Below are 27938 nucleotides of genomic sequence, written 5' to 3'. Positions count from 1 at the left end.
AAAGGGCAGATGTGCTTCATGGCGGTCCCTGAGCATCACCAACAGTGGTGAAGCAGTTAAGGTGTGGGGAGCCCTTTTTCACAGAATCATAGAATCATAGAATGGTTTGGGTTGGAAAGAACCTTAAAGATCATCTGGTTCCAACCCCCCGCCATGGGCAGGGACGCCTTCCACTCAGAGCCCCATCCAGCCTGGCCTTGAACATTTCTAGGGATGGAGCATCCACAGCTTCTCTGGACAACCTGTGCCAGTGCCTCACCACCCTCATGGTGAAGAATTTCTTCCTTATATCCAGTCTACATCTACCCTCTTTCAGTTTAAAGCCATTTTTGTTTGCTACATCTGAAAATAGCACGGTGCAGCCTTTGAGCATGGGCAGCGCTGTGCTGACATTTGTCCCTTCAAAGCGTCCTCTTCGCCACCCCTTGCCGCTCAGTTCATGGGGTGGGAAGAGCCACCCACTTGGAGATGGAGCCTGGCTAACGAGGAAAGCCTCTCAAGGAATGGGACATCACTTCCTCGGGGCTGGCCTGCTAAAAATAGCCTGGCAGGGATGAATACTTGCGTGAAACAATCCGCAACCCAGCGTGATCTGGTACACGCTGGAATTTCTTTAGGCTAAAATGAGGCGTAATGCGAGGCAGCCAGGGAGGGAAGGAGAAGCCCATTGCCTGATTTCTGGCATCTCATTAGGGGTCTCTGCTAGTGGGGAGAGAGGGGCAGATACCTCCAGGGCATGATCCCGGGTAGGGCATGGGCCTGGGGACCTGGCCAACCCTCTCGGGGTACCTAGCTCTTGGGGTACCCAGCTCTCTGCTTTAACTTCAGCAGGATCCCAGAGCAAATTGCTGTGCTGCAAGGCTACGCCAGCCCATTCACCACGAGCTAAAATACCATGTGTTATCTGTTAACCCTTGCTGGTAAGGAAACCATGTCTTCAGTCAGTAGGAAAGCGTTGCAGCTCTTGCAGAGGCAGACTGAGCTCCCAGAAGCTGCCAGATGCACATTTTTCTCGCCCCCTCCTAAAATATCACTGTAATTTTAATTTACTCAGATGAACGAGCAGTTGACTAAACAGGCATTCATTATAAAACTCATGTTAAGAAAAGAGACGCTTGGGATAATTTTGATTGATTTACTTGGCAGAGTTTTGATAGCTACTGAAAAACATACTATTCATGTTTAGGTGAAAAATAAATGGAGTCAAATAAGTGTCACTGCATAGTACTAGGAGGTATATACAGCCACACGTAAAAATGCATAAACACAAACATTTCTGTACAGCAACTTTTCCCTTCAGTCTGTATAGAGAAACACTGGTTTATAATATGGGGAAAATATAAAGCAGACATACATGCAACAAGGACATGACAGTTACATAGGTCCCACCTGCCTCCCAAGAGTTACAATAATAATAACAATAATAATAATAATAATAAAAGCCTTTTTCAGGGAAAAAATTTGAAACCTGGAATGTTTTCATGTTGAGGTTTCCAGAGAGCTTCAGATGTCAAACATATCTGAAGGTGATTTAAAGGCTTGATTCAAAGCCCTGTGAAGGCAATGGAAAGACTCCATTGGTTTCGGCGAGCTTGGGGTCAGACCCAGCGATTTAACCATGATCCCATTCTGCCCTCCCCCAAAATGCAAAGTTGAAGTCTGCAGATAAAAATAAACAATTGTATCATACAAAACTTTGTATATAGAATACAAAAGGTAACCGTTGACTTTTTGTATAAAATACAACTTTTTGATAGTATATTTATTTCACATATGTATAAATATAACCCAAATAATATGATTTTTATTATTCCTACCAAAATATTATTACTTTTTGTTTTTTTTTACAAAAGTTTACAAAACAAATAATTCTTTATATTTACAACCCAATACTGCGAAGAGTGCCCGGTCAATGATGAAAAATAGACTATAAGGGTAGTGCACTTAGCCATTGCAAAGAAAGAGAAAAAAGACACTAGCTCCGTTCAGATACAAGTGTTCTGAATAAATGATATTGGATTCAAGTTTTGGTTGCAAGAGTCTTTCACAAGCTCACATTTCAAATGCATCAGGCATATCTTTACAGGACTGCAAATGGCCTCTACCTTTGCTGAATTTACTTAAGACAGGATGAAATTTTGATCCCGGGGATGGCACTCACAGCCCAGTGTCTTCTCCACTCCAGGCTGAGGCCAACGGGACAAAGCTCCGCATTGAATCCAGCACCGGATGATATCCTGAAGTCTTGGGACCAGCTCCTCAGCTGAATAATTTTTTTACATCATTTGAGGATCTGGAAAACAATGTGGTCTTAATACAGAAACCAGTGGTGGCTTTTTCAATGGCATGTGAGGGCAGTTGAAGTTACCAGACTTCAGTGCCCATTGCTCGTGGTGATACTAATCAGCCTCGACCTTAGTGGCATCGCAGTCGTCTGTTCCTGCCAGAGCTTCGGCAGTCACTGCTGACCTGCTCGTGGACGGGGTGTGTGCCTGGGTGTGAGACAGATGAGCCGATCTTCCCTCCACTTTAAACTCACATAGCTACTATTTCAGTCTAGTTTTGCACAATTTATAGGGGAGTCATTTGTTAGACCACATCTGTACCTCTCCAAACTTAGGTGGGGCGCCAGTGACCTGGGCAAAAAAAGCTCTTTGAAGACTTGGAAAAATTTGTACTGGCATATCAAAGGGACTGCGTGCACCCCAGCCAAAACTGGGTAGAAGAGGGAGCTTTCTGGGCAGCTGAGCCACCACGTTATACAAGGCAGGGGTGTGCAACCATCACTAGCTGGGGCAGCAGAAAGGACTCTTCAGCAGGCTTTCTTGTGCCTCTTATGAAAAATATGTCTGGAAATGAACAGCATCATGGACCAGCCTGCCTCAACTGGCATATCTAGCTGAATGCCTACGTTACACCTTTCCTCGAGGTGCTGGTGCTCGTTTGTGTGATGATGCTTCTTGAAACATCATGAAAAATTGTGCCCACATGAAATGACAGGGTGAAATGACTGGAAAAGCCTTATTAAAACCTCTCTTGAGAAATAGGTCAGATAAGTGCAGAGGCTATTGTCAAGTAGTCTACTCATCCCACTGCCACTAACAAGGATGAATAAAGCACTTGCACAGGGCAGAGCAATGCCTCTTGGCACTGAGGCATGTGAATATAGGCATTGTATTCCTTTGCCACATCTAGTTTTAGCTAATTCAGAGGAGGCTGTGAAACACGTCGCACCACATAATTTTAAAGAACAGCATTTTCATTTGAATTGCAAGATCTGTTCCCATCTATGAATCCTCCTGTCTGAATCACTGCAGATCTGCTTTATAGTCACATAGCACCTCCTTCTGATGCCCTTACTGACCAAATCTGTAGAAGAAAATTTAACACGGTCGAGACTATTCCCTGTCACTGAGGTCAAGCTGCGTGTCCTTACTGCTCTGCTCTGTTAGCCTCCAAGGCAAGGTGGCTGCAACTGTGTGTGGGAATGGTCCTTGCCCCAGGTTAACTCCCTAGTGATGCACAGAAGGTGCTCAGGTCAGTGTTAGCTGGGCCATCCCCAAACCCAGAGCAGATGATTGAGTCCAGTGCCCAGAAATATTCCCCAAAACTGTTTCATTTACAAGCACAGATGTGGCTGAGTGGAGCCTCCTACCGTGAGTAACCCAGGTGGTTATAACTGATCTGCATGCTAGTTTCAGGGGCAGAGCCTCTCGTACTCTGCTCGACAGAAGCTGTGGGGACCTGGGCCGTCATTGGACCTCTTTCAACTACCCCCATATGGCAGAGGGAAAGCAGAATGGAGCCAAAATGCTGTGCAATCAAAATGGTAGCCTGTCCTCAGACAGAGATGCTGTCATTTCTGCTGGGGTAAACCTGTTCGATAGAAGAGGGCTGGGCTGAACTACCTGACACTCGCCATGGGTTAAGATGAAAATGAGTATAGTGGCTTAGCTGAGCCACTTCATGCATTTGCCTTCCTCTAAGCTGGACTGGGAAAGTAGTTGGTGAGGGTCAAATCGTGAGCACCCTTCTCACTTAAGTTGTCCATTAAGTCACTGGAGTCCCTGGGGTAGGGCAAGGTGGCAAAGTGAGGATCCTGAGCTTTGGTGTAGTTCATCTCATTTCCCTCAATGCCCAAAACGATTGTGCTGCTGGCAGGACAGTAGCCTCCTCTGATACTCGCTGCAAGCACTGATGAAAGGGAGAAAGCGAACACTAGAGCACACTGAGTAACACACGGGATGATCTGTTTCCTTCTTCCCTCAGATGAGACCACTTACCCTTTTGTGTGCTACAAAACATAGAGGTTTTAAACCAAAAACATCGGGAAAGCAAATGTAGAGTTTGTACTGTGTAGAAGTAAACAGTTTTTGTAACGCAATGAGATTTACACAGGGCCTGATGCTGTCAGGGCTGAGTAGTCCCGAGGAAGTTAAGGGCTGTGAACATGATGACTGAAGAGCTCTGGACCGCTGGGGCTCTTATTTGCACTCAGAGAAATTATGTCCCACAACCTGTACCACTGTCTGGTGCTTGCGTGTGTGGGAAAATAAACATGTTTTTCCACGTGGCCCCTGTGAGAAGAACTGATGGGTTTGCAATGCGCTGGGCACCGGTGTGGGGAACAGACCCTTCATGCGTTCTCACTCCTTTGTGGCAGGCATGAATATCACTTACGTTATCGTTTCATCAGGGGGGACTTCAGTTTTGTTCCTAGAGCAACTCTTCAAACAGGGCAGTTGCCCTACATGGTATTTTAAAGGACAGCCCAGTTACTGGAGTGTAAATTAATAAAGCAGGTTGTTGGCATCTAAAGAGAAAGCTAATGTCCTTACTGCCTCTTCATCTGGTTCACCCTTGGTACTGTCACTTACGAGTGGTTCCCCAAAATTTCATCAAGGTTGATGTCTTTCATCCAGTCATCGTTACCAGGTTCTGTTTTCAGTAAAGAATCTATAAAGTCTGAGTCACTGTTGAGCGCAGGTCCTATACTGTCACCTTGCTGGTTCAGAAAGTCAAATGCTAGGTCATTACCGTGCTCACTTCCTTGGTAAGCCCGAGAGTTTTGGTTGGTAGATGTGAAACTGGTTGATGGCAGAGATGACGGAGGTGTCATACTTGTTCCTGGCTGATTCAAGGTAGGCACAGTCTGTCCTCTCAGCTGGTTAGGTCTTATGCTGAGACCTCGTAGTGAGCCAGCAGATTGTCCATTTAGAGTCTGGTGCATTTGGTTTAGAGGAGGCCTCATTTGGACTCCTGCTGTTAACTGATTAGGAGGTGCCAATGCACGCTGAGAAAAATGCTGGTTGCCTACGTTGCGTTGCAAAGACTGGTTAGGATATGGAGTGCCGGTGGGGAAACGGACCCCTGCGGGTTTCAGTGCATCCTGCTGCTTCACTGCAGCTTCTTGTGGGGCCCAGTTCTGGGCAGTGGCAGTAGCCGTGATCATCACGTTGGCTGGCCTTTGCGCAGGGATACCTGTGGCTCCATGGTTCAAGCTTGGCCTTACTTGCTGCGAGTTGACCACCGACCCTGTCCCAAAAGCCGCTACGTTGTTTCCCTGCGTCATAGTTTGCTGTCGAGACATCATGGGGTTATTCTGACTGGGCAGGACTTGATTTTGGTTTCTGTGTGGCTGCATTTGGTTCATTCCTGAAGTCACGTTGTATGCGCTTGGTTGGTTGCAAGGAAGGTTCCCGTAGCAGCCCATACTCCGAGCGGCAGGAACAGAAGACATCCGGGTCCCAGCGGGGGTGGACATGAGGCTGGAGCTCTGGGGCATGATGCTATGAGTTGAAATTGGGTTGGATAAGGACATGTTGTTGGAGCTCATACTGACAGCTGGTGAACCACCTGGAAAGGAGAAATCAAAAGTGTTAAAACAAACATGAGTGCATCAATGCGTGGTGTCATTCAAACACCAACAGGTTAAAAATCCAGTTTTCTAGAAGCAGAATTTCTTGAAGAAGATACTTTGCTCTTAAGAGGACTTGCATGAAATTGCTCAAGGCCTTAAAGATGCCTATCATCCAAAGGGTGGTTTGGTCTATATGAGGCCATTGGTGGTCTTTCCCTCCTTCCAGAGGACATCAGATGAGCCAGAACTGGTGCTCATTGTAAGACAAATACTGGAGCAGGGAAGGACAGACAGAACCACTGGGCAGGAGAGAAGACTTTTCTGCCTTTTTTTGCAGAAGCGCTAGACACCTCAGACAGGACAAAGGCTGTCTAAATGAGCAGAGGCAGAGAAGATCAAGAACTTTTCTTCCTTACAGGGCATGGCTCATCCTGGCTCCCTCTAGAGATAACGGGGAGTGATAGGCACCATCATTAGGCCCCTTTTCCACCTTTCTTAGATACCTACAGCAGTGGTATCTATCCCTTCTGGAAATCCCTGTCCCAGATGACAGCAGGAGCCAAGACTGTGTCTCACACATTTGCAGCACTCAGAGCCTCCCTTCCAGCCAGGTGCTGGGAGAGCAGCTCAGCCCAGTCTGTGACCTGCTTGTCCTCCCATGTGGCGGCCAAGCAGGCATGAGGACATGGCTCGGTGCTGTGCCTGGCGAGTGCCACCCACGTGCCCCTTCTAAACTTTATTCCTGGCTGGGCTATGGCCATTTGCCCCTGCAGAAGCTGACTTGCCCATGAGGGAGCCACCCGTGATAACTGATGTGCAGGCATTTGCTGCACATGAACATCACCTTTTGTGCATCAGAAAACTAGAAGGTATGAGTTGGCATCAAGCTACCATTCATGGCTAATTCTGCCCAGTGGAGGATTTTCCTGTACCTGACATCTGCCAATGAATCACAAGAAGAGAGGTTTCTCTTCTCTTCAGCCTCCAAACCGCGACACAAGCTCACTTCTGTGGCAGATTTGCGGCTACACAGTCTCTATTTTGCGGCCACAATAAGTCATTTATGCAATGTAGGCTGATTGCTTATGCAGTGCAAGGCTCTGAATTAATCCCTGAGAGATTGGTTGAAGAAGACCAAACGGCACTGTGGAAAACCTTCCTCTGCACACAATCAGGTGCTCCACAGCTTAATTCCCTTTGCTACTGTTGCTTCCAGTACAAGCCCTACAAAAAGTGCAGCCAGGAGAAGTCAGGTCCAAGGCAAATGAAAGGAGATGTTTCTTCACACAACGTGTGGGTCAGCTGAGGAAATCTTTGCCACATGTCACAGTACAAGCTAAAGTCTTGTACCACTTTGGATGGCTCCCAAAGTGTGAGAAAAGCTGTTGAATGGGCTTGCTACCAAGGTACCACCACATTTTGGGAATTCCCTGAGCCTCTCCCAGAGGAGGAACAGGGGAACATACAGCCCTGGAGCTTTGCTATTTCATAGGTAGCAACCAGTAGCAATTGTTGGACAAGGGACACTGCCTTGGTTCGATCCTTTGTGCCCACAACAAAACCAGACTGAATTTGACTAACTTTGACTTCATCATCAAATCTTATTATAGACTGTGTGATTAATTTTATTAGTTGGTCCATCATGAATTCCTTCTTACCACACAGGTGCTTCAAGACTGTGACCATGCCTGTAGCGTTCTCCAAATACATCAGTCTCTGTGTGCAGCATGTTTTCCAGTCCTTCGGTCCTTCTAAGCTCTTTTCAGAACTTGACAGTTTTCAACATTTGATTTCAAGGCTGTACATGACAGCTGGTCACAGTAATAGCTCTTGCACCACTCCAACACGGATGTAAAGTAAGCTCTTTTTTTCTTGTTCAGCATCATTTCAGACTGTGTTTGTCTTTTTGGTTGCAATCGCACAGCCTGTTTACAGTGATATCTGGAGACCTATCAGCCATTTCCTTACGTGATATGTTAATTTTGTATCATTCTGGTTTCTTAACCAAAATAGGCAATACAAAGTCAGATGCTTTAAAGGACATTACCTGAACAACGATTACATTTATCAACCAAAGTTGTGGTTCCATTGAAAAAAATACCATGCTAGTTTGAAAAGATTCTTTTACATCAGCCCGTGTTGCCTGACATTAATTATATTCCCTTCCTAAATTCTTTATTCTTCAGGCTGTATCAGCTCCCCAATATTTTTGCTGAGCTCTGCATTAGGTCATGAGGGCTGCAATTACCTACTTACTCTTTTAATTTTTGTCATGGCATTAGCAGTCTTCCTTGGAGTTTCAAGACTAAATAAAAAGTGACTTTAAGAATTTGGAGAACCTCTCAGCCAGCTCTTTTAAAACTCTTCAAGACAAATCATGCACATACATATTTAAAAAGTCTATGTTTAGGAACAGCTGTTTAATATACTGTTCCTGTTGAAATTTCACCATAATGATGTTCAGTTCCCTCAGACTGGAACTGAAGGAAAAATTATCATATATTTCTGCCTTTTCTGCATTATTTTTATACATATGCTATTTCCATTTAGTAATGGATGCAAAGGATTCCTTTTTTCCTTAAGTACTTAAAAATAATCTCTCCCCAAATCATTATTAACACTTCACGTGACTCCACAACCAGAGTTGCATGTTCCAAATCAATACAAACATAGATATCTAAATTAAGAAGCTCACCTTATCCTGGAAGGCAGGCTTTTCCACAAACTGGCTCTAAGCAGGAGACACTTGACTATAGAGAATCTAATTGTCCTAACAATTACGTTGTCCTAAGGTGAGCACCTAAATTCAGTCCCCGAGCTGGGCAGTCCCTGGGACAGGAGATGCTATGAGGAATCCACCTGGTTTTACCCCCCCAGAGACAATCAGATTCTCCTCCATGTCCTCCCAGGGAGCCCCCTAACTGAATTTAGCTCTGGAAACGAAGAGGAGAAAACCAGTTCTCAGCAGGCAACCTCACAATTAGCCCCGTCTTTGGCTTTGCTGGTGGGTTGGGCATTGCCCACTGCTTTTTGGAAATACTGTAACATCTTTTCGCGGGGGTGATAGAGCTGGGGGCCCTGATTCTTTGCTCCCTCATGCCGGTACTAAAGAGGAGGAACGGCACAGAAATCGGTGACACTTCAAAAGACCTGGATCAGCCATCTAGGGAGAGCTGGTTCTCTCCCTCTAGCTGAACTACAAGTTTGTGGGGTCACTTCACTTGCCGCTGGGATGAAGCCCCTCCCGGGGTGACCCTGCCAGCTGTTGAGCAGCCCGCAGGGCTACCATCGCACTGCTCCTGCAAATGCCACGCTCTTTAAAGAGCACAAGTGGTCAGGACATGGGCTGGACTTGTTGTGCAAAAGACGAAGCTTCCTCTTTCTTTGTATTGCTATTTTTATCCTTTTATTTTTAACACAAGTATTTTCCATTCTGATTTCTTCCAGATGGGAAGAAATGTCTTCCCCGGCAGCGCTGTGTGCAGCAGCTGGGCACCCCAGGCTACGGCGATTCAGAGAAACGCCTTCACTGCCCGATTCACCTGCTCTTGTCTTGGGGGTTTCTTGCTATGACATGGCACTATGGGGAAAAGCATAGAGGAATAAAATGCTTAACCAAGTGTCTCCAAGCCCCTACGTTGTTTTATTTAACTTTTTGTCTCTTCTTCCCTGACCTGAGCAAAGCTATTCCCAGAAAAAGGGAACAGATTCCCTGCTGTTACTCCCTTATGCAAGCGTTTCCTAATCGCTCCATCTGGTAGCTTTGCTGCGAGCTCCCAGCACAGCCCTTTCTCCCAGGCTCGCCTGAAAGCTGCTCTCCTCCCTGGGCTCACGCAGCAGGGACGTGAGATTTGTATGGACAAGTGCTGCCAATCCCACATGTTTCAAACCCGGGAGATGGGACTCCAAATACCATGAGATTGGCAACAAGTCCATCAGATTAAGAACAACAAGAGCCACATAACAATGGCGATCTACTTATTTTGGAGCCTTTCACAGATGTGGCTGCAGTCATTTCCATTTTCTCTCTCAGGCTAGAAATGGATTGTTTTTAAGTAAAAGCCAAGAATCTCAGTTAATCATTTGATTCCAGGAATGAGCCTTTAAACAACACACCAAATCACAGGATTCCCCAGCAAACTGCTGGGGTTGCCAATGCATTTGTTTTACAAGCGCAGGAGGTACCAAGCCAGCAAGCAGGGCTCTCTCCGCCCTGTGACATTGCCCTCACCGTGAGTCATTACGCTGGCATCAGTGATGCTTGTGCAAATTTACTGAAGATGACAAATACTCAGGTCCGTTAGAAAGCAGCAGTTTCCAGACTGCAGCAAGCTTATCGCTGCTAGAACTTGTAAACAAAGCAAAGGAGTGCATGAACATTGCCTGAGCAGCCCAACCCAGCCCTTCCACATGTAGCCAAGCTGTTGGTGCCATGGCCAGCAGGCTGGGCAGAGGGGTGGCATGTGAGCAAGCTGCCCTTGGGAACTCATTAAAAACATAATAGAAGCTGAAAAAGTTTTGCTACAAAGGACAGGTAAAAAGGAAAGAATCAGATCCCTGGCTGAATCTGCGGAGCCAACAGTTACAGAAAAACGAACAAACGAAACCATATTTTTTTTCTTCAGTGTGTGGCCTACAAAGATATACTAGAAGGTAAAGGATCCTTTTAATACTTAAATGCACAGATGCTTTGCCGTATAAAGAACATCCTTTGATCCCATCTGCTGCATTTCCCCTCACCTCCTCTCTTGCCCCAGCATCTTTTCCTTACTCTGCCTTTGCTCTCGGAGTAGCCTCCACCTAACCAGCAAGGTGAACAACATGAAAAGCCACACAGACAGTCCTGTGCTCCCCAAACGATACTCTTCAAGACGGTGAGGGCTCGAGAGCTGAAACCAAGGACTAGTCCTGAAGCGTGGCATTTTCTGCCCTGGGCAGTTCTGGCTGAAAGCTACCCTACTGTTTGACTAATCTGTTGAAATGCTGCTGGTAGAGCAGCACTGAGGCCATGACCGTGGCATATTGAAGAGACCAAAAGTTCAACACTCTGGTTGCCCATCATGGTGTCATATGAGATACTTAAAAATGAGTATGATGGTCCTCACACTGTACATGAGCTGCCATTCAAAGGGATGGATGGTTCTCATCTCAGTCTCTGAAGCAAGATGTACTACGTACATGAAAGAAGCATCTGGATAGAGTGAGGTTGCGTAGACAAGAGGACACCTTTGTATCAAGTATTTGGGTGCGCTGCCTCAGGCAGTGCTAACGGAAGGGCCACCTCCGTCCCTATGCCTGAGACATGCAGCATCAGCCTGGATGAACCACCAGCTGGTTCTCCAGATCATATATCAGCACTTCTCAGTGGTGGTGGGCAGTAAGGTAAATAGCACAGGAGAGCAGCAGCCACCACTCACTGTCTCTGCGGTGATGTAAGTGCATACCCAGAAAATCAGGCCCTTGTTATCAGTGCATGCGCGGCTCTTCTGGATGGTCTTCCAGCTGGAAGGAAGGAAGTAAACAGTTTCATTTAGCACATGGCCACTTACCAGGATATTGGTTTGCTTGTTGCATGTTGACAACGTTCCTTCTTTGGTCTTTATAATCTGGTGGTGGTCGTGTCAAGTGTCTGTTCAGCTGATCTTGTGGAGTGATTTTCTCCTAGAGGATTAGAGTAGAAAAATATTAATTTGCTTTTCTTTATGCTCTCCTGGCTCTGTGTTTTGCCCGCCTCCTTCTTTTCTCAGTGTGTACAAAGCTGAAGTGTTGCTTCCTTTCATCCTGTCTGGTCAACAGGAGAGGCAGCTGTGAACCTGTGCCATCACCCACTGAAGGCTGTATGGAAACCTTTCTGCTGGTTGTATTGTGTTTGAGTCTGGTCTAACTTTCCATAAAATTACTGAGAGTTGCTCAGCCTCTGCAAAGATTGGCCATGTCTGCACTGCAGTATAAAGTGTCCTCCGACATCCACACTGTTTTGCTCACTATGCTCATCAGCCAGAGGGACCTGATGGTTCCTCATGGCTCCCTCCCTGTCTGTGCAGCTGGGTTTGCTTTCAGAGAAAGCACAGAGGCACACCAAACATCCAGGTCTAACCCAAACACACAGCTGGGATGCAGCTGGGGAGCAACGAGGGTCCAGACCTGTGAGGTCCACACCTGCCCCTTGGCTGCATCAGTGTTCATCAACTCGTTGACCTCTCAGCATGCACAGCTGGCAAAGGGCATTTCAGCTTGTCATCCTGAACCCCAGCCATACCCATCCCTCATTCTGTCCTTCCTCCTACCCTGGAGAAGCTCCCACGAAAATCAGCAAAACCCATTGCTTTTTCCTCCCCTGTGCCTCTCCTCACCAGGGATGCCAGCAGGACACATGGCCAGGAGTTAGCAAGGACAGTGCTGGGCTGGGCTTGTTGGTTTTCATCCCACTCACCATTGCCCTGTGCTTCCCCATATATGTACGTGGTGCTGTCATTACTCTTACATTGGAGTGCAAGCTCTGGGGGAAGGACAGTGGGGAAAGATTGCAGAAAAAGCCAATTAGTATGTTTTTTTTATTTTGGGCCTGCAGGGACACATCTCTGGTGAAGGGAAGATAGAAATCCAAGTCCTCGAACTGAAATCTGACTAACTGCCCTGTGTTCATAAAGATCTGGAAAGCGCAGGCACCGGAGTCAATGCCAAATCTCTCATCAGCATCACTGTGACTTGATGGCTCCAGAGTGCTACTGCCTGCCCATGAGCAACGACTCCTCAGCATACATGGCCCCATGGCGGGAAAATGTGGGTTTGACCACCTCAGTCACTGGTAAGTCATTGCTGGTGCAGACATGCCTCCTGGAGTCGTGCTTACTGGGCAGCTGCTGGGCAGGCTTCACCCCTTCTCTGCAAGGCGCCTGGGTTTTGTGCTTGGCTGCTAGAATGGCAGAGTCAGGCCCTGGCTGGTGTTGAGTGTCCATCAGAGTAATTTGGGGATCTTCTGCCTGAAAACAGCACGCAAACAGACCTTCTCATGAAAAATCTGTTTTTTCTTCTGCCAGGAGCACTTTAAAACACTGGGAGAAGAGCCTTTCTTGCGGTATTTAGGCATTTCCATAATGCACTCTGGGAGTGAGGGGTCTGATTAAGATTTATAAGGCTCGTTTTAACATACCGCTCGACCTGAACCCTTGTGAAGAAGAAATACAAGTTATCTCGCAGGAAATCCCTGCAATACATGTAAAAACTGTAGGCAGGCTTTGTGTGTATTTCTATGAACATGATACAACAGCAAATTCAAGCTGATCAAAAGAACGCATTCTGTAGAGTGATTTTGATCTTTATTTTACTTATTTTTAAGAAAAGCTACACGCACAGTTAACTTTCTGTTCTGCTAAAAATTCTGACAGAAAACTGCAGCATTTTGAGCTGACTTGAAACTTTTCTTCTGCATAAATTAAAAAGTCAACAAATATTTCCCTCGTAGGACAAATGAAATCCTTAATTTCAAACTCAAGCTGTCTAATTGTATTTTTGGAATGGAAATAAATTTGTAAACAAAAAGATATTCTCTATAAAAAAACTGAATACTTTTTTTTAAAAAACATCCCCACAAAACCATGAGTGCTTTTCCACTTCTGTGTTGTTCTTTAATTACTGAATGGCATTCACTAAATGTGTCAGTATTTCTGAGTCTACATCTTTATAGAGAAAAGAAAGTTTTGGATTCAAACCGTCAGCCCAGCATGAATGAGTCTGCCCTGTAGGCTGAGAGATGCAGGCTGAGGGAAATAAGCCCCAGGCTGGGGGTCTGCTGTCATTGCAGCCTGGGGGAAGCAAAGCAGGTGGTGGTGTCACCTCCATCCTTCCCTGGAATCCTCCCTGCAGCCCTTCCCTACTTGTTGCAGGGCACCTGTGTTGCTTTCTGCCTGCCCCAAGGACATGCCGAGCTCAGCTCCTCTTCTAGGACTTCTCTCTTCTCCATGCTTTGGCAAGCAGGACTACCAAGGAACGGCGAATACGAGGATGCAGAGGGCACGTGCTACTGCTCTGAGCAGCTGGGACTCCCCCCCGTTGTACTGGCCATGGCTGATGGGCCATAAAGCACCTTCAGCTGACTCAGTTTGTGCAGTATCAATGACAATGCCAGTTTAGTGGAACAAAATCAGTGGGTTCTAATATTTATCACTCCCAACAAGACCACAAATATCCCCCATGCCTCATAAAATGACCAGAAACTCCCAATTTGTCACTCAGATACCAAGGGAGAGAGAAGAACTGGCTACAAATATCTGTAAATGCAAAAAGAAAAACAGAAAAAAGAGGACTCATGTATGATCCCAGACAAGCACACAAGCTTGTGTTGAACACTAAAATCGATGTCCCTGATCCTTGTTTACACACTTTATAAAGTTATACCATGCTGCCTAGGTTGCAGAGCCTGGAAGTCAACTTTCCTCTGTGGCCAAAGTAGCGTAGCAGTGCACCTTAGCTTATCTTGCAAAGAAAACCACTGACAATATTCATATGCCTTAAATTAAGCATATGCTTAGACTGTTCTCATAACGAAACCACAGTAGCTCGGATACTTGAGTTGTTTCATATAAACTGAAGAAGGTTTCAAAAGGGCTTAGCAAAGTGCTGAAAAATATGAGGCACGCTCTAGAAGGTCTGGGCATTGCCAAAATGACCTCGAAGTTTTGGGGGCTTTCTTCCCCCTGTCTTATCTTTCTTTTCTATTGTTTCTGTGATAATGTTTTCCACGTAAAATAAGGAATTGGAAAACTTACGGCTTCTGCCAACATCTGCTGCTGTAGAAGGAGTTGTTTTTGCTCCATCATTTGCCGTTGCAGAGCCTGTTTCTTTTCCATCAGTTGCTGATTCAACATTGATTGCTGGGATGAGTTCATGTAACCACTTCCAGTGTTTGGATTTGAGCAAGAACTGGAGCTTGGAGTGGGGCCAGCTCCCTGGCCTACCACAGAGTGTTGATCCTGAAACAGAAGAAATGGCTCGTGAAGGATAAAAATAATAACAAGCATCAAGAAAAGGAAATAATCCTTTTTATGCAGTTAGCTCAAGTACAGGACACAGCCCACAGACTCTCAGGACAAGCAACCGATACAAAGGCTTTGACAAAATAAGAACGGGATTGAGTAACTTCATTGCTCATGGAAGACTGAAAACGTGCCAGGTGGTTCCAGTGGAAAACCTCAATGTTGTACCAGGAGCTTGGGAAACGTTAACAGAAGTAACGGAGCTGTCCTGGGGATCTTTCAGGAAACTTGCATCGGGCCGTACGGCAGTTTGTTTGACCACAAGGGAAAAAACTCGGTGTCTGCTGGTTCCTACCATCTGGCAAGCAGCAGCGAGAAGTTACAGACTCATTGCTAGAAGTGGCATCTATTCTTAGAAAATACAGAAGCGGAAAGTTGTTACTTCGCAGTGGGGTGAGTGGTGCCGCTTTCATTCATCCCATCACCTCCCTGACAAGAGCAATCTCTGAGAGATTGCTAATTGTCTCCCATTAGCGGCAGGATTAAATAGGCTTAGAGTTTATCAGTTTACCAGTTTCCTTGGTAAAACAAATGTGTAACTGGACAGCACTTTGAAGAGGGCTTTGGGGTCTCCCTGATCTTTGCGATGGATCTAGCTCCGCTTCCTCTTCCCTGTGCTTCATGAGGAAGGAATGAGAAAAAGTCATCTCAGGGGGCAATGGGGAAGGTACTTGGGAACTCAGACCATGCACACACAGGATGAGAATGAACATGGGATGACAATATGCTGCTCATTTTCTTTTACCCATGGTTTTCCCTTGGCAGCAATATGTTTTCTGACTACTTGCTCCACCACTGTTTCATACTTGGACCTTTACCAAATGTAGGAAATGTAGCTTTCTCAGTCCACACACAAAAATATGTTACGCCACAAAAATATTCAGCCTATGTTGGATCACTTGATAGTCAGGTATTCCTTAGCTTCCCAGCTGCAAAGAAAATGAGAGATACGGGAGAGGTCACAAGAGTCATGAGAAACCTCAGTTTTCTGACTCCACTTTGTTGCAATTCACCATAGGAACCAAAGCACTTAATTCTGTATAACCATAATATAGCAGTGTATTTGCTCCACAACACAGGAATCCCTGCCAGCTGCAGTCTGATGCTCCCTGTTATACAGCGGTTCTCTCAATACCGAGGTGTAGTCCCAAGGTCTGGTCTACTACCAAAGTAAAGCTCTGGTCCACAGCCATTGCCTCCCATGGCATCCAGGGAAATATGGACTGACCAAGAGCGAAACAAGGACTGGCCAGGCATAGCCTACTCATGCCCTGAAGACTGTGGAGCACTGATGCTCATCACTTTGCAAACTCCAGGAAAGCTCATTTCTGTGCCTTAGCTTTTGCACACACCCCGCCCCCCCCTCACAATAACACACACACACACTACAAACTAATCCAACTTATCTTTTTACCATCTGGCATGGAAGAAACACAATGATTGTTATGGGTATTTCTATTTTAAAACAATTCTGTGGCTTTTAGATGGGGCCACACGAGCGCATAGCTAGCTAGATAAAGTATTTGACGTCTGTTACCGAAATAAAAACCATGACTTTCTTCTGGAGACACCTGCAGCCCCCAAGGCAGTGTTACAAACCCACCCTTCAAAATTTATTGGGCTCTTACACAATTATATCCTGCACACTTTCTTTCAGTTCCAGAAGGAATCTGGGTTTGCTCGGCACTGCCACATTTTTCAGCCCTTATGTTAGCTGCAAGATAGAAAATACCTCCTCTCAACAGATCTGCTTGCCAAGTTGTTGCGCAAACTTTTTTGTCTTTCTTAAAATATTTTGAAAAGAAAAATATGTTTCAATAAATTGGCTTTGACTTCTATATTCAAATGACAACTCTAGCTTGAACCCGGCCACATGTTATATCCATTAATAGAATTCATCTGTTGTGTTTTTGCACAGATAATGCAGGCTCCCCCAAAGTCCTGCATAAAGAAAAGAACAACAAAGCCCAACTTTTTCTCTCCCTCATCCCCTGCCAGCCCATATAAGCTGTGGGGAGGGATTTTGTTTTAAGATAAACCGCGTAGTGTCCATTCACGATACCTATTAAAGAAAGCTCTTCTGTAATAGCAATTGGCACAAAACACCAGCTGCTTGGCAAACAGGCCCTGAGAAAACAGTATAAATCATCAGCTTGGAGCCAGTTTGGGTTTTTTTTGCATTTGGTCCTTTCTGTGCTGTTCATGAAATGTCAGTGTGAGCCTATGAATCTACGATGTGTTACTTCTCCTGCCTGCTGATCTTCCATCAGCAGGGATGCGATGGGAGAAGGAAGAAGAGTTTCCTAATAAATCAGGGGATTAGGTGCATGGCAGTTTGACCCTTCGTGAACCAGTGCTATCGAGCCTTACTCTCACCCCGCGCTTGTATCACTGCAAATCAGAAGGCAGAAGGGCTACACCGCTGCCAGGGACGTGGGCTCTGCCCCTGCGCTTAGACAAAGCACGCTTTCCCACATTCCTGCCGAGGAAGGGAAGGTTTGAGTTGGAGCTACCCTGCTTTCATCGAACTGTTTCATCCTACTCTAAGCCTGGCTTTACCACAGCAGCTTTACTACAACTCCACACATCTAAAGCTGCCGGTGGCCTTTTGAACTTCATTCCTGGGTTCCCATGCTTGCAGTTTATGCACTTCAGAAACCCCTGACCAAAGAAAGCCCGGAGTGGGACATGTGTGTCCCCTCGCCCAGGGGTGCCTCTGCCCAGCGGGCTGCACGGGCAGCCCAGCATCTTGCTTGCATGGTGCCTTGCCTGCACGGTGACACCATGTTGTTTCCCTGCACGGGGAAGGTAACCCTCTCCCTGCTTTGCCTCCAAAGAGGTGATGCGATGGGGAGCACATCCCTGCAGCCAGCCGGGTGTTAGGACAGGCTGGAAGCATCACACCTCCGTCAGGTACATGTGGCAGTCTGGGTTCACCCCCAACTCCTGCTCCACTTGCTGGCACCATTCGTGCATGCTGCATTCCTCCAGCCCTGCAGACGAGCTGCAGCCCTTGCAGGGCCGTGCCCGGTGCCAGCTGGGGCAGGGGCAGCAGCCAAGGGCTGAGCTAGTGTTCACTGAGCACCACAAACCCCCATCTGCTCTGCTGGTGCCGAAACTCCAGCACAGTGGTGCTCTAGGTGCAAAGCAGGCGCGTTGCACCCCATTCTCTGATGTTACACTGAGCTATAAAACCTATGAGAAGCAGAAAGAGTGGTAGAACAGTAAAAGCTCCTCAGAGCTGGTAGCACAACTGGGGTTTTGTTCCTAAGCATCACAAAGAACATTATCCTCAAGTGTTTAGCAGTAAATCAAAACAATTAAGGCTGAGTTTGCCTTTCAGTATCCCTGCTGCAGCTGACTTGCGTTCATACAAATGAAGGGAGGTTTTGGCTTCTAACACACATGGATTTTCCAAAATAGACTCTTCCTCTCCTCTCCTCTCCTCTCCTCTCCTCTCCTCTCCTCTCCTCTCCTCTCCTCTCCTCTCCTCTCCTCTCCTCTCCGTTTCCGTTTCCCAAGACGATGCCTGTGAGTTAGGATCTGGCTGCATATCAGCTCTGTTACCCCTTTTGGGGCCATTCCCGATGCTTTCACTAACAGTTGCTGCAAATTGCCTCACCTTGGTCTTCTGCTCAGCGTGCAGGACAAGCCTGACCAGCCCCTGTCCTGCCTGTGCCCTGCCAAATCTGGCAGCTCACACCAGTGAGCCCCTGCCCAGCACCTCCTGGGCTCCTGCAGCCCTTCGCTGTGGGCTCTGTCCCGTGCCAGGACCCCTTGTGCTGCTGCTTAAACCTTCGACACAAAATGCTGCACTCTGGGCCGAGCCCACGGCAAGGAGCTGCGGGCAACGCCGGGCATCCCTCCCTCCACAACCCCACAGTGCTGCAGGGTCCTTCCACGCCGCTCTGAAGAAGCTCCTGCATGGAGCTCAAAGAGGTGGGTGAAAGGCTCCACAGAAATGCAAGACGTTACGTTGTTTACCAGGGAAAGAAATAGATTTTTCTGATCATTGCTTTTATATTGAGCAGCAACAGCAATGTGCAGCTGGAGAGAGGGATTTCTGCAAAGCTGAGAGCTGTCCTGTGCTGCCAGGACAAAGTGCACCTTCTTCCCTTCCTCTTCTCTCCCTTTCTCTCCAAAGCTTGTCAGGAGCCCCTGTAAGCCTTTTCCAAGCTTGCATTTCTAAATCCCTAGTTCAGAAGCAGTTTAGGGACACTTGGGTGGAAAATGATGTGCACACCTTCCGGCTTTTTCTCCTGGAAATGCCTTGAATTGATGAACAAATTTGGTGGGACAGAAGGGAAACAATGGTCAATTTTTTACTAAACCACAATGCCTGCAGAGGCTGTTTGCTTCTCAGCCAGGAGCGCTGCCATTTGTGTCACAGGATGGGCTTCTGCATCTTGCAGATTTTCCCTCAAAATAGCGGGGGGAGAGATTTTCTCTGCCTTTCTGTTCCTCTGTGGGGCAGCTCATTCTGGGCCCAGTGTCAGGTCAGGAGTGACAGTGCCAACTTTCGCTCTCCTTTTCCATTACTTCTGGTTTAAAGAAACAATGAATTAGAAGAAAAAAGTAAAAGGCTTCAGATGCATTCACTGAAACCTGCTTAGCGATGGATGCTGTGTAAAGTTTTGTTCAACCTGTGCATGTCATTCCCACTGAGGAACGCTTTGATTCAGTTGCATTAATTGGCATCACAGGCTATTTAGAGTGAGGATGGTGGAGATCAAGGCACCTCTATGGATCTCCTCCTCTTAAATCAGGGACTGGTGGCTGTCCTGACCCTATGAGCTTCTCAAGGGCATTATGCTTTGGCTGCAGACCACCCTGGACAGTGAGCACTGGAAGGAGGGGGAGGAGGACTCCAGGGAGTGGCTCACCGAAGTCCTGCCACACGTTTCAGGGTGGTGCGAGGCTGGTGGCAAAGCCCAGACCTGCCGTGACCCCCTGGTGGGAACCTCCACCGCCTCAGCTGGCATGCTGCTTCCCACAGCCAGAAACTGGGGTTCTCAAGTGGCCCCTGGGGCCAAGGACGGGGCAGTACCAGGCTTATTCACAAGAGCTGATCTCACTCATAGAATCATAGAATCATTTAGGTTGGAAAAGACCTTTAAGATCATCAAGTTCAACCGTTAACCTAGCACTGCCAAGTCCACCACTAAACCATGTCCCTCAGCACCACATCTACACCTCTTTTAAATACCTCCAGGGATGGGGACACAACCACTTCCCTGGGCAGCTTGTTCCAGTGCCTGACTACCCTCTCAGTGAAGAAATTTTTCTTAATACCCAACCTAAACCTCCCCTGGCACAGCTTGAGGCTGTTTCCTCTCGTCCTATCGCTTGTTACTTGGGAGAAGAGACCGACTCCCACCTCACTACAACCTCCTTTCAGGTAGTTGTACAGAGCCACAAGGTCTCCCCTCAGCCTCCTCTTCTCCAGACTAAACAACCCCAGCTCCCTCAGCCGCTCCTCATCATAAGACTTGTGCTCTAGACCCTTCACCAGCTTCGTTGCTCTTCTTTCATGCAACTTCAGGAAGCCAAGCATGGGGTGCTCCATCCAACGGCCGGTCTCAGCACCTGCCAGCCGCCTTCTGAGCCGTCTCTTTTCTGCTACATCTAATGCAAGCAGAAACACCCCTTTCTGCTAAAACGCTGGGGTTTCCATGGACATCTGGACTCCAAGCACTGCCTGCCCATGTCCTTGCCTCAGACAAGAAAGCAAAACTACAGCAGGACCATGGCAAAGTGCCTGTCGAGTAAGAACTCTTCTAGTTATAGTGAAAAAGCTGAAGAGTTTTCTTATTTTTAGGAATAACTCCCACTGTTGACTGGAGCGCAGTGGGCTTCTTTCTGTGCCAGTGTACACTGCAAGAGCCCCAAGTAGTTCCTGAGGTTACGCTGATTTGCAACAGCTGAGGATCTGATCTACGTATCAGGGCTGGAAATAACACAGACTGGGCAGAAACACAGCCAGCTCAATTCTTCCTTGCCTTATTGCTTGTTCGGTCCCATGAGGATGCAAAAAGCATCTTCCTGAGCACCTCAAACTCATTCAACCTTTTTGCACATCTGGAACATACAGCATAAAACTGAGTCTCCTCTAAGTTTAGGTCAGATTCTCTCTAAACTGCCTGCTGGAGCTCTCCCTTCACTGTACAGAGGGACGGGGTTGTATAATTAGGCTCTAGATGCCTAACAACTAAGTTAGGAGCCCAGATTAGGTGATAGGAACATTCCCTTATACTCCTAATTTTAGATGCTTACAGTCACACCTGAGTAAGAGAGTGAGTGTGAACACCCCTTGATCTGCCAAGCACTACTGAATCGCTTTGTAAGGATGTTGTATCAAGTGTATCTAAAATTAATCATGCAGAAGATACTGTTACGGATTGAGTTTCTCTTAATACCCTGCCAGAGAGTAGTTTTATGCATTCCAGGAAGATCACATTCATATGTATAAACTGCATTTGAAAAACCTGAATATTGCAAGATCCCAAAACCTGTTTTTCCTGTGTCTAATATCCAGAGATACAGCTGGGTGGAGACTGCAAAATATTTCCCTTCAGTAGTTTTGTGGAGTGTTTGTAAGAAGTTGGCTCAGCCACATGAGACCATCTTCTGTGTTTTTCTCTGTGAACATCTGAGCTCTCAGGACAAAAATTTCAGGGCGAACCATGTTTCCAAGGCACATACGCAAGGAATCATGGACGCTAGCATTTGCAATTTCACAAGTCCAGGCTGTCTGCCAGAAATACTTGTGCCTTCATCCAACCAGGGAAAAGAAGCAAATGCTGTGTCACTCCTCCAACAAAGTGAGCAATGGAGCTCGAGGAGGAAATGTGGATGAACCCCTTCAGATACTACAAAGCTGGAAATGATCACGACAGTAGGGAGCACACACCTGATTTCTGCAGCCTCACGAGTGGGAGTCACCCATTGGAGTGACAGGTTTGGGTATCAAGTGATGCAGCAGATATACCCAAGATGCAAAGGGGTAAGTACTTCAGCAATCCCAGCTGCTGCAGCTCTCACAGGGAGAGCCAGGGAGGCCAGGCTTTTTAAAAGCTCAATTTTTTGCATACACTGAAAGTTAGGTGGACCTCAGAGCTATTTTCAGAAAAAGCTAATTCTGCTATTCAGTATTGCAGAAGTTTCTACAGAAAAAAGAGTAAAAACCAGACACCGTGCACAATCTCCTAGGTAAAAATGGGTGATCAAATACCTCAAAGGAGCCAATCCCCACTTTCGGTGAGAAAACACAGGCAATAAAGACTTTGACAGAAAGTTATTTGTGTGGTTCTTAATAGAAACCTTTTTTAGCACTTTGCCTTTTCAGCACCGACAAGGAAGATGCTCAATCCTGAGATATCCTTCTGAACTGATTTTCAGCCGTTAGTGATTTATTTGTAGCCTTGCCATAATCCCTTGCCGGAAAGCTGCACGGCCCTATAGCCGCTAGCAGGCACTCTTATAACAATGTTCCCACCCCAACTCCTTAAACTTGGGCAAAGTGGGAGCTGCATCTTGCAGGGACCGAGGCTCAGATTCAGCACTTGCACAATCACACAGCAACAGACCCAGGAACAGTGCCTCATTACGAGCCTCGTCCGACAATCAAGTCTTTAACGAGAACAAAGGTTGACAGTGATTAATCATTAAGCAGTTTCTTGTTCCTTGCTGCACGTGTTGGAGGCAGCCTCCCGCCGCGGCAGTCTGGCAGATTTCCTGTCTGCACTATACCAGGGCCCATGTCCGGACACACAGAGACATCTCTTCCCAAAGCCAAGCGCACAGATGAACGTCTTGTCTCCGTTTCTGAGCACGGCAAATTCGGAATGCATGTGCATTCTGCAAAAATAATAAACCCTCAGCTGTACATCTGATTGCTGTATATTCAGGTGAAACGACCTAAAGGGGATTTGTTCATGTCAGAAATTTTCCCAGAGAATTCAAGGATGGATTATTGGTATTTTACCACATGCACTGTGATGAACTTTTAATGTGATCTTCTGGCATAATGTATATATGAAGGTCTCCATTTTAGAAAGATTTTGTTTATTTGCAATGAAAATAACATGCACGTGTTGAAAGTTCAACAGAGGAGGTTATTGTGAAATGCCTGCATCAGAAGAGGAATGTTGGCTCCATCGAAGTTGATGGCAAAACTCCAGCTGACTTTAACGGGGCTAGAATTTCCTCCCAGGTCTCCATCCAGCCACAGGGGCACAATGGCACCCTTGGCTTGGAGTGACCTCAGCCTACGACTTCTGGACAAGATACTTACCTGGTTCAGAGAGACACAAGCAAAGAGCTTCCACCAATGTACCTGGGCAAAGATTATCCTGAGATCTGTATGGAGCTCTGGTTTCAAATGCCTCGTGCTCTAACTTACATTGAAATAAGTATGCCAATAAGCATGAATGATGAAGACTCCTATCATTTTTTTCGTAGAATCAGAGAATCATAGAATCGTTAAGGTTGGAAAAGACGCTTAAGATCATTGAGTTCAACTGTTAACCTATCACTGCCAAGTCCACCACTAAACCATGTCCTCAAGCACCACATTTACCCGTCTTTTAAATACCTCCAGGGATGGAGACTCAACCACTTCCCTGGGCAGCCTGTTCCAATGCCTGACTACCCTTTTGGTGAAGAAGTTTTGCCTAATATCCAACCTAAACTTCCCCTGGCGCAGCTTGAGGCCATTTCCTCTCGTCCTATCACTCGTTACTAGGGAGAAGAGACCGACCCCCACCTCGCTACAACCTCCTTTCAGGTAGTTGTAGAGAGCAATAAGGTCTCCCCTCAGCCTCCTTTTCCGCAGGCTAAACAACCCCAGCTCCCTCAGCCGCTCCTCATAAGACTTGTGCTCTAGACCCTTCACCAGCTTCGCTGCCCTTCTTTGGCCACGCTCCAGCACCTCGATGTCCTTCTTGTAGTGAGGGGCCCAAAATTGAACACAGCACTCGAGGTGCGGCCTCACCAATGCCGAGTACAGGAGCACTATCACCTCCCTGGTCCTGCTGGCCACACCAGACACCAGTCTGACTATTAAAGACTGAGGCAAAGAAGGCATTAAGAACCTCAGCCTTCTCCTCATCCTTCGTGGCAATGTTTCCCGCCACATCCAACAAAGGAGGGAGATTCTCCCTGGCCCTCCTTTTGTCGCTGATATATTTGTAAAAACATTTTTTGTTATCTTTAACGGCGGTGGCCAGTTTAAGTTCTAGCTGGGCCTTCACCTTTCTAATCTTCTGCCTGCATAACCTCACAACATCCTTGTAGTCCTCCTGAGTCACCTACCCCTTCTTCCAAAGGTGGTAAGCTCTCCTTTTTTTCCTGAGTTCCAGCCAAAGCTCCCTGTTCAGCCAGGCCGGTCTTCTGCCCCGCCTGCTTGACTTGCGGCACATGGGGACGGCCTGCTCCTGGGCCTTTGAGCCTTCCTTCTTGAATAACATCCAGCCTTCCTGGACTCCTTTGCCCTTCAGGACTGCCTCCCAAGGGACTCTGTCAGCCAGACTCCTAAACAGCCCAAAGTCTGCCTTTCTAAAGTCCAGGGTAGTGGTTTTGCTCACCCCCATCCTTACTTCTCCAAGAATTGAAAACTCTATCATTTCATGGTTGCTGAACCCAAGACAGCCTCCGACCACCACATCACCCACCAGGCCCTCTCTGTTCATAAACAGCAGGTCCAGCAGGGCACCTCCCCTGGTTGGCTGGCTTACCAGCTGCGTCAGGAGCTTTTTTGACAAGATCAGACACATACTGATCTGTTCTACTTTTAGCATTATCATTTGCAGTGGCTGTAATAGGCAATATCCACACTGCAACAAGCCAAGCCCTTTCGTTTATCACCACACAATTGCAGGAAACCAAATTAGAGAGGTTTAAGAAACTGCCACTCCTCCAGCTAGAACAAGAGCTGGTGCGAGTGGCCCTGTTTTGCCTAGTACTTCAGGACAAGGTACGTGCATGCTCACAGACTCTGTGCCTCCGCTAAGGAGTGGTAATTTCCAGCTGAGGCAGTGAAAACTTCCTGAACTGATTGAATTGAACACTTGTGATTATCTGTCTGTATCTTTAATGTGGGCATATATTATCTGTGGATATGTATACCTTATTCATCTGAGTGTTCTTGTCTCGTTGCCATATGTGTATTATCTTACCTCAAAATTATCTAGCCTGAGGTCGATACAGAGCATGGAAAATTTCAGCCCACTTACTTAGAAAAACTATAAGCAATCAAACCCAGGGTCTTGTGAGAGGAAGCATTTGGTGAATTCTATAATAGGTGGCACTGGCATACATACGTGCTTATATTTAAATGTCCAGTTTACAGAGCAGTGCTAAAAATGACACCGAAGTCTTACATATAACAGGCTTACATATAACGCATGTCTTTTTTGCCATATCATCCTCAGGCCTCATCCTCATGTTTCCCTCCCTGCAGCAATGCTGACAGTCCCACTAGCCCAAGGGCAACATACAGGGGAGTGTGGTCGAGAGGTCCCCGAGCTTGTGGAGACCTGGGCAGCAAAGGCCGCATGGAGCAGTGCCAAGTGAACTAGCCAAGTGTGAAATATTTGTTCTCAAAGGCCACTGTTTGTTTTCAAAGATGATAAACCATGCTGAGGGACATTGAGCTGAGGGATGTTTAGCTCATGAGGACGCTGCATGAATGCAGCCATCTTCCAGACCTGAACGCACCCAGCGTTGTCACTGTGAGATCAGGTCGACATTAGTGCTGTATTTGCAAAACTACTTTCTAACAGATCTAATGGAAATAGAATAAAACAGTCTGTGCCTTTTCTTCTTGATCATAAGCACTAATGCAAAATTCTATATGAAATTACTGTAATTTTTTTATCCTCTTGATTTCCAGGCTATTCCCTAGTTTCCTCAGCTTTTCCCACTGGCATTTATCTAGGTTTTCTTTGCACCTTCCATATCCCTCCTTATATAGGATTCACCCTCCCTATTAATTGTCTGCAGTTTAAACACATTTGTGTCACTTCTAAACAGCAACCACAAAATAAACAAACAAACAAAAAGGATGATGACATAATGTGAAAATTTTCCTCAAGCAATAACACAAAGCAAAGCAAACACCATAAAATGCCAGTTTTTCTGCGGGAGGGTATGAGGGAAGAGGCAACCTGAACAAAATATTTAATGAAGAAAGAAAAAATAATTAAACACAAAGAACAACAACAACAACAGAAAAACCACATCACTGGAACCAAACACTTGAATACAAATGGGCACAACATGGGTGACATGACTGTCAGAGACACATATTAAGATCAAAGCCCTCCTGCTAAGAATACACAGCAAGAACATGAGCATCCTTAAACCGGAGCCTCCTGGGATCTGCTTTCTAAACCAACAGCTCTGAATTCTGATGGAAAACAATGCCGAATACTGAAAAGCAATGTGTGAAGAATGGCTCTGACCTGTGCTTCCCTGCACTGATTAAAGCCTTGGGTGGGACACGCGGTGGGACTGGATCTCTTTGTTTCAAGTTGCCCGTCCTAGGACAATGACTGACGCTAACCGAAATCAGCATCTGGGGCTAGGGACCAAGTGTCGCTGGGAACAGAAGGGGTGAGGGGGGCAACAAATCGTTCCTCCACTGTGACAGCCCGTGGCGCTGGTGCGACTGCACAATGCAGGGTTCAACGGAGCAGGTATGACTGCCCAGCTACTTGGTCTTAAATGAGTCCCTAGGACACAACCCCAACAGTGGTCTTCCCTCTTCTTGCACTTCATCTTTTATAATGATTGCAACTTAATTTGATGGCTGTTAATTTGCGGGAATTGACATAAACCTTAGGCTCCTGCCATCCCCTCTCGGTCTCTTGATGACTGTGATAAAATGATGCCAGTGGCCACAGCAGCCTGAGGGTTTGACACATCTACCTATCCTTCATCTGTCTGTGCCAACAGCAGTTTCATTAAAATGTGAAAACACCAAGTTTCCTAAAGAACACTCCCGGGATTTGCCTCATTTTTCACTATGAACTCAAGATGCAGGAAAAAATGTGGTTTTATCAGTTGTCCCAGAAGCTCTGAATACCTCTTCTCTGGTGGATATCAGAGGAGTTAGACAGAGCTCACCCACTTCTACTTTCGACTCTGCAGAGTTTAGCTCTTTGCCTGGCCAGATCCCCATCATGGGAATTTATCTGCTGCCTCACTGCCCCTCTGGTAGCATTACTGGACATGGCAATGCTGCATGGTGGTTCCTTTTTTTATCTAGCTTCAGGAAAAAAACTGTTAATCAAAGGCGGTAGAAGGCCGCTACCACTGTATGATGGCACAGGCCCTTCAAGGAGAGCCTGGCATCTCACCAAGCTCAAAGAAAGGTGCAACAGTACTTGGATATAATGAGTTGTTTCTTCTGTTCTTTATCTGCAACCTTTAGAAAGCTGAAATGGAGCTAGCTACAGAGGTCAGAATAGCTCGATCCACCAGGGACTAGTCCTGCCTTGGACACCATGCCTGGGAGGAACTATCTGAGGAAAGGCTTCCTTAAATCAGATGAAGTAAAAAATAATTATACTACTGGTATTTATTTAAGTTATTTACTGCGCAAATCTTGCAGCGTGGGAAAGAATAATAGACTATCCAGGGCCTGACATATTCCAGCTATCAGATAAAGTGGGACTCCGGAGAATGGGAAGGTTGGTGCCAACAAAAACCTTCTTGGACTTCTTCTGCTCGTTTTGCATTATTCTTGTGCAAGAGCAGTGAAAACATGTTTTGCATCCCTGTTTTTAAATAGAGCTACTCACGTATGGAAAGTTTTTAAATAGAGCTACTCACGTATGGAAAACAACAGGTGGACAGGGCATCACTGTCCTGTTTTCTTTCTCTGAGCAGGAGAAAGTGTAAATGCAACTGCCTGTGTCTACAAATCATCCTCAAATTATGCTGTGGTGTTTCCCACAGTTTGGGAAATAGCAAAGGTCGGTAGCCCACAGTGCAAGGATTAGGGGTCTCTGGTTAGCCTGTTCCACTCATGCTGTCCCCCG

The 27938-nt window shown here is 46.5% G+C and overlaps 1 protein-coding gene across 1 annotated transcript in view; it reads right to left on the bottom strand.

The window, feature by feature from the left end:
* Positions 1–1019: 1019 nt before the first annotated feature.
* MAML2 (mastermind like transcriptional coactivator 2) overlaps positions 1020–27938 on the bottom strand; it is a 217452-nt gene continuing 190533 nt past the window's right edge. Inside the window, exons 3-5 of the mRNA XM_087758870.1 lie at positions 14629–14832; positions 11410–11521; positions 1020–5856 (exon numbers count right to left, since the gene is read on the bottom strand). Of these exons, the coding sequence (XP_087614996.1) occupies positions 4874–5856; positions 11410–11521; positions 14629–14832 (1299 nt within the window). The 3' untranslated portion in view covers positions 1020–4873. The remainder of the gene's footprint in view (positions 5857–11409; positions 11522–14628; positions 14833–27938) is intronic.

This window comes from Nipponia nippon, unplaced genomic scaffold, assembly GCF_047370975.1.
Source record: "Nipponia nippon isolate SJK-2023a ecotype South Korea unplaced genomic scaffold, ASM4737097v1 scaffold_2, whole genome shotgun sequence".
Taxonomy (NCBI): Eukaryota; Metazoa; Chordata; class Aves; order Pelecaniformes; family Threskiornithidae; genus Nipponia; species Nipponia nippon.
Note: the sequence above shows the minus strand (reverse complement) of the source record. Positions and strands in the feature narration are given on the sequence as shown.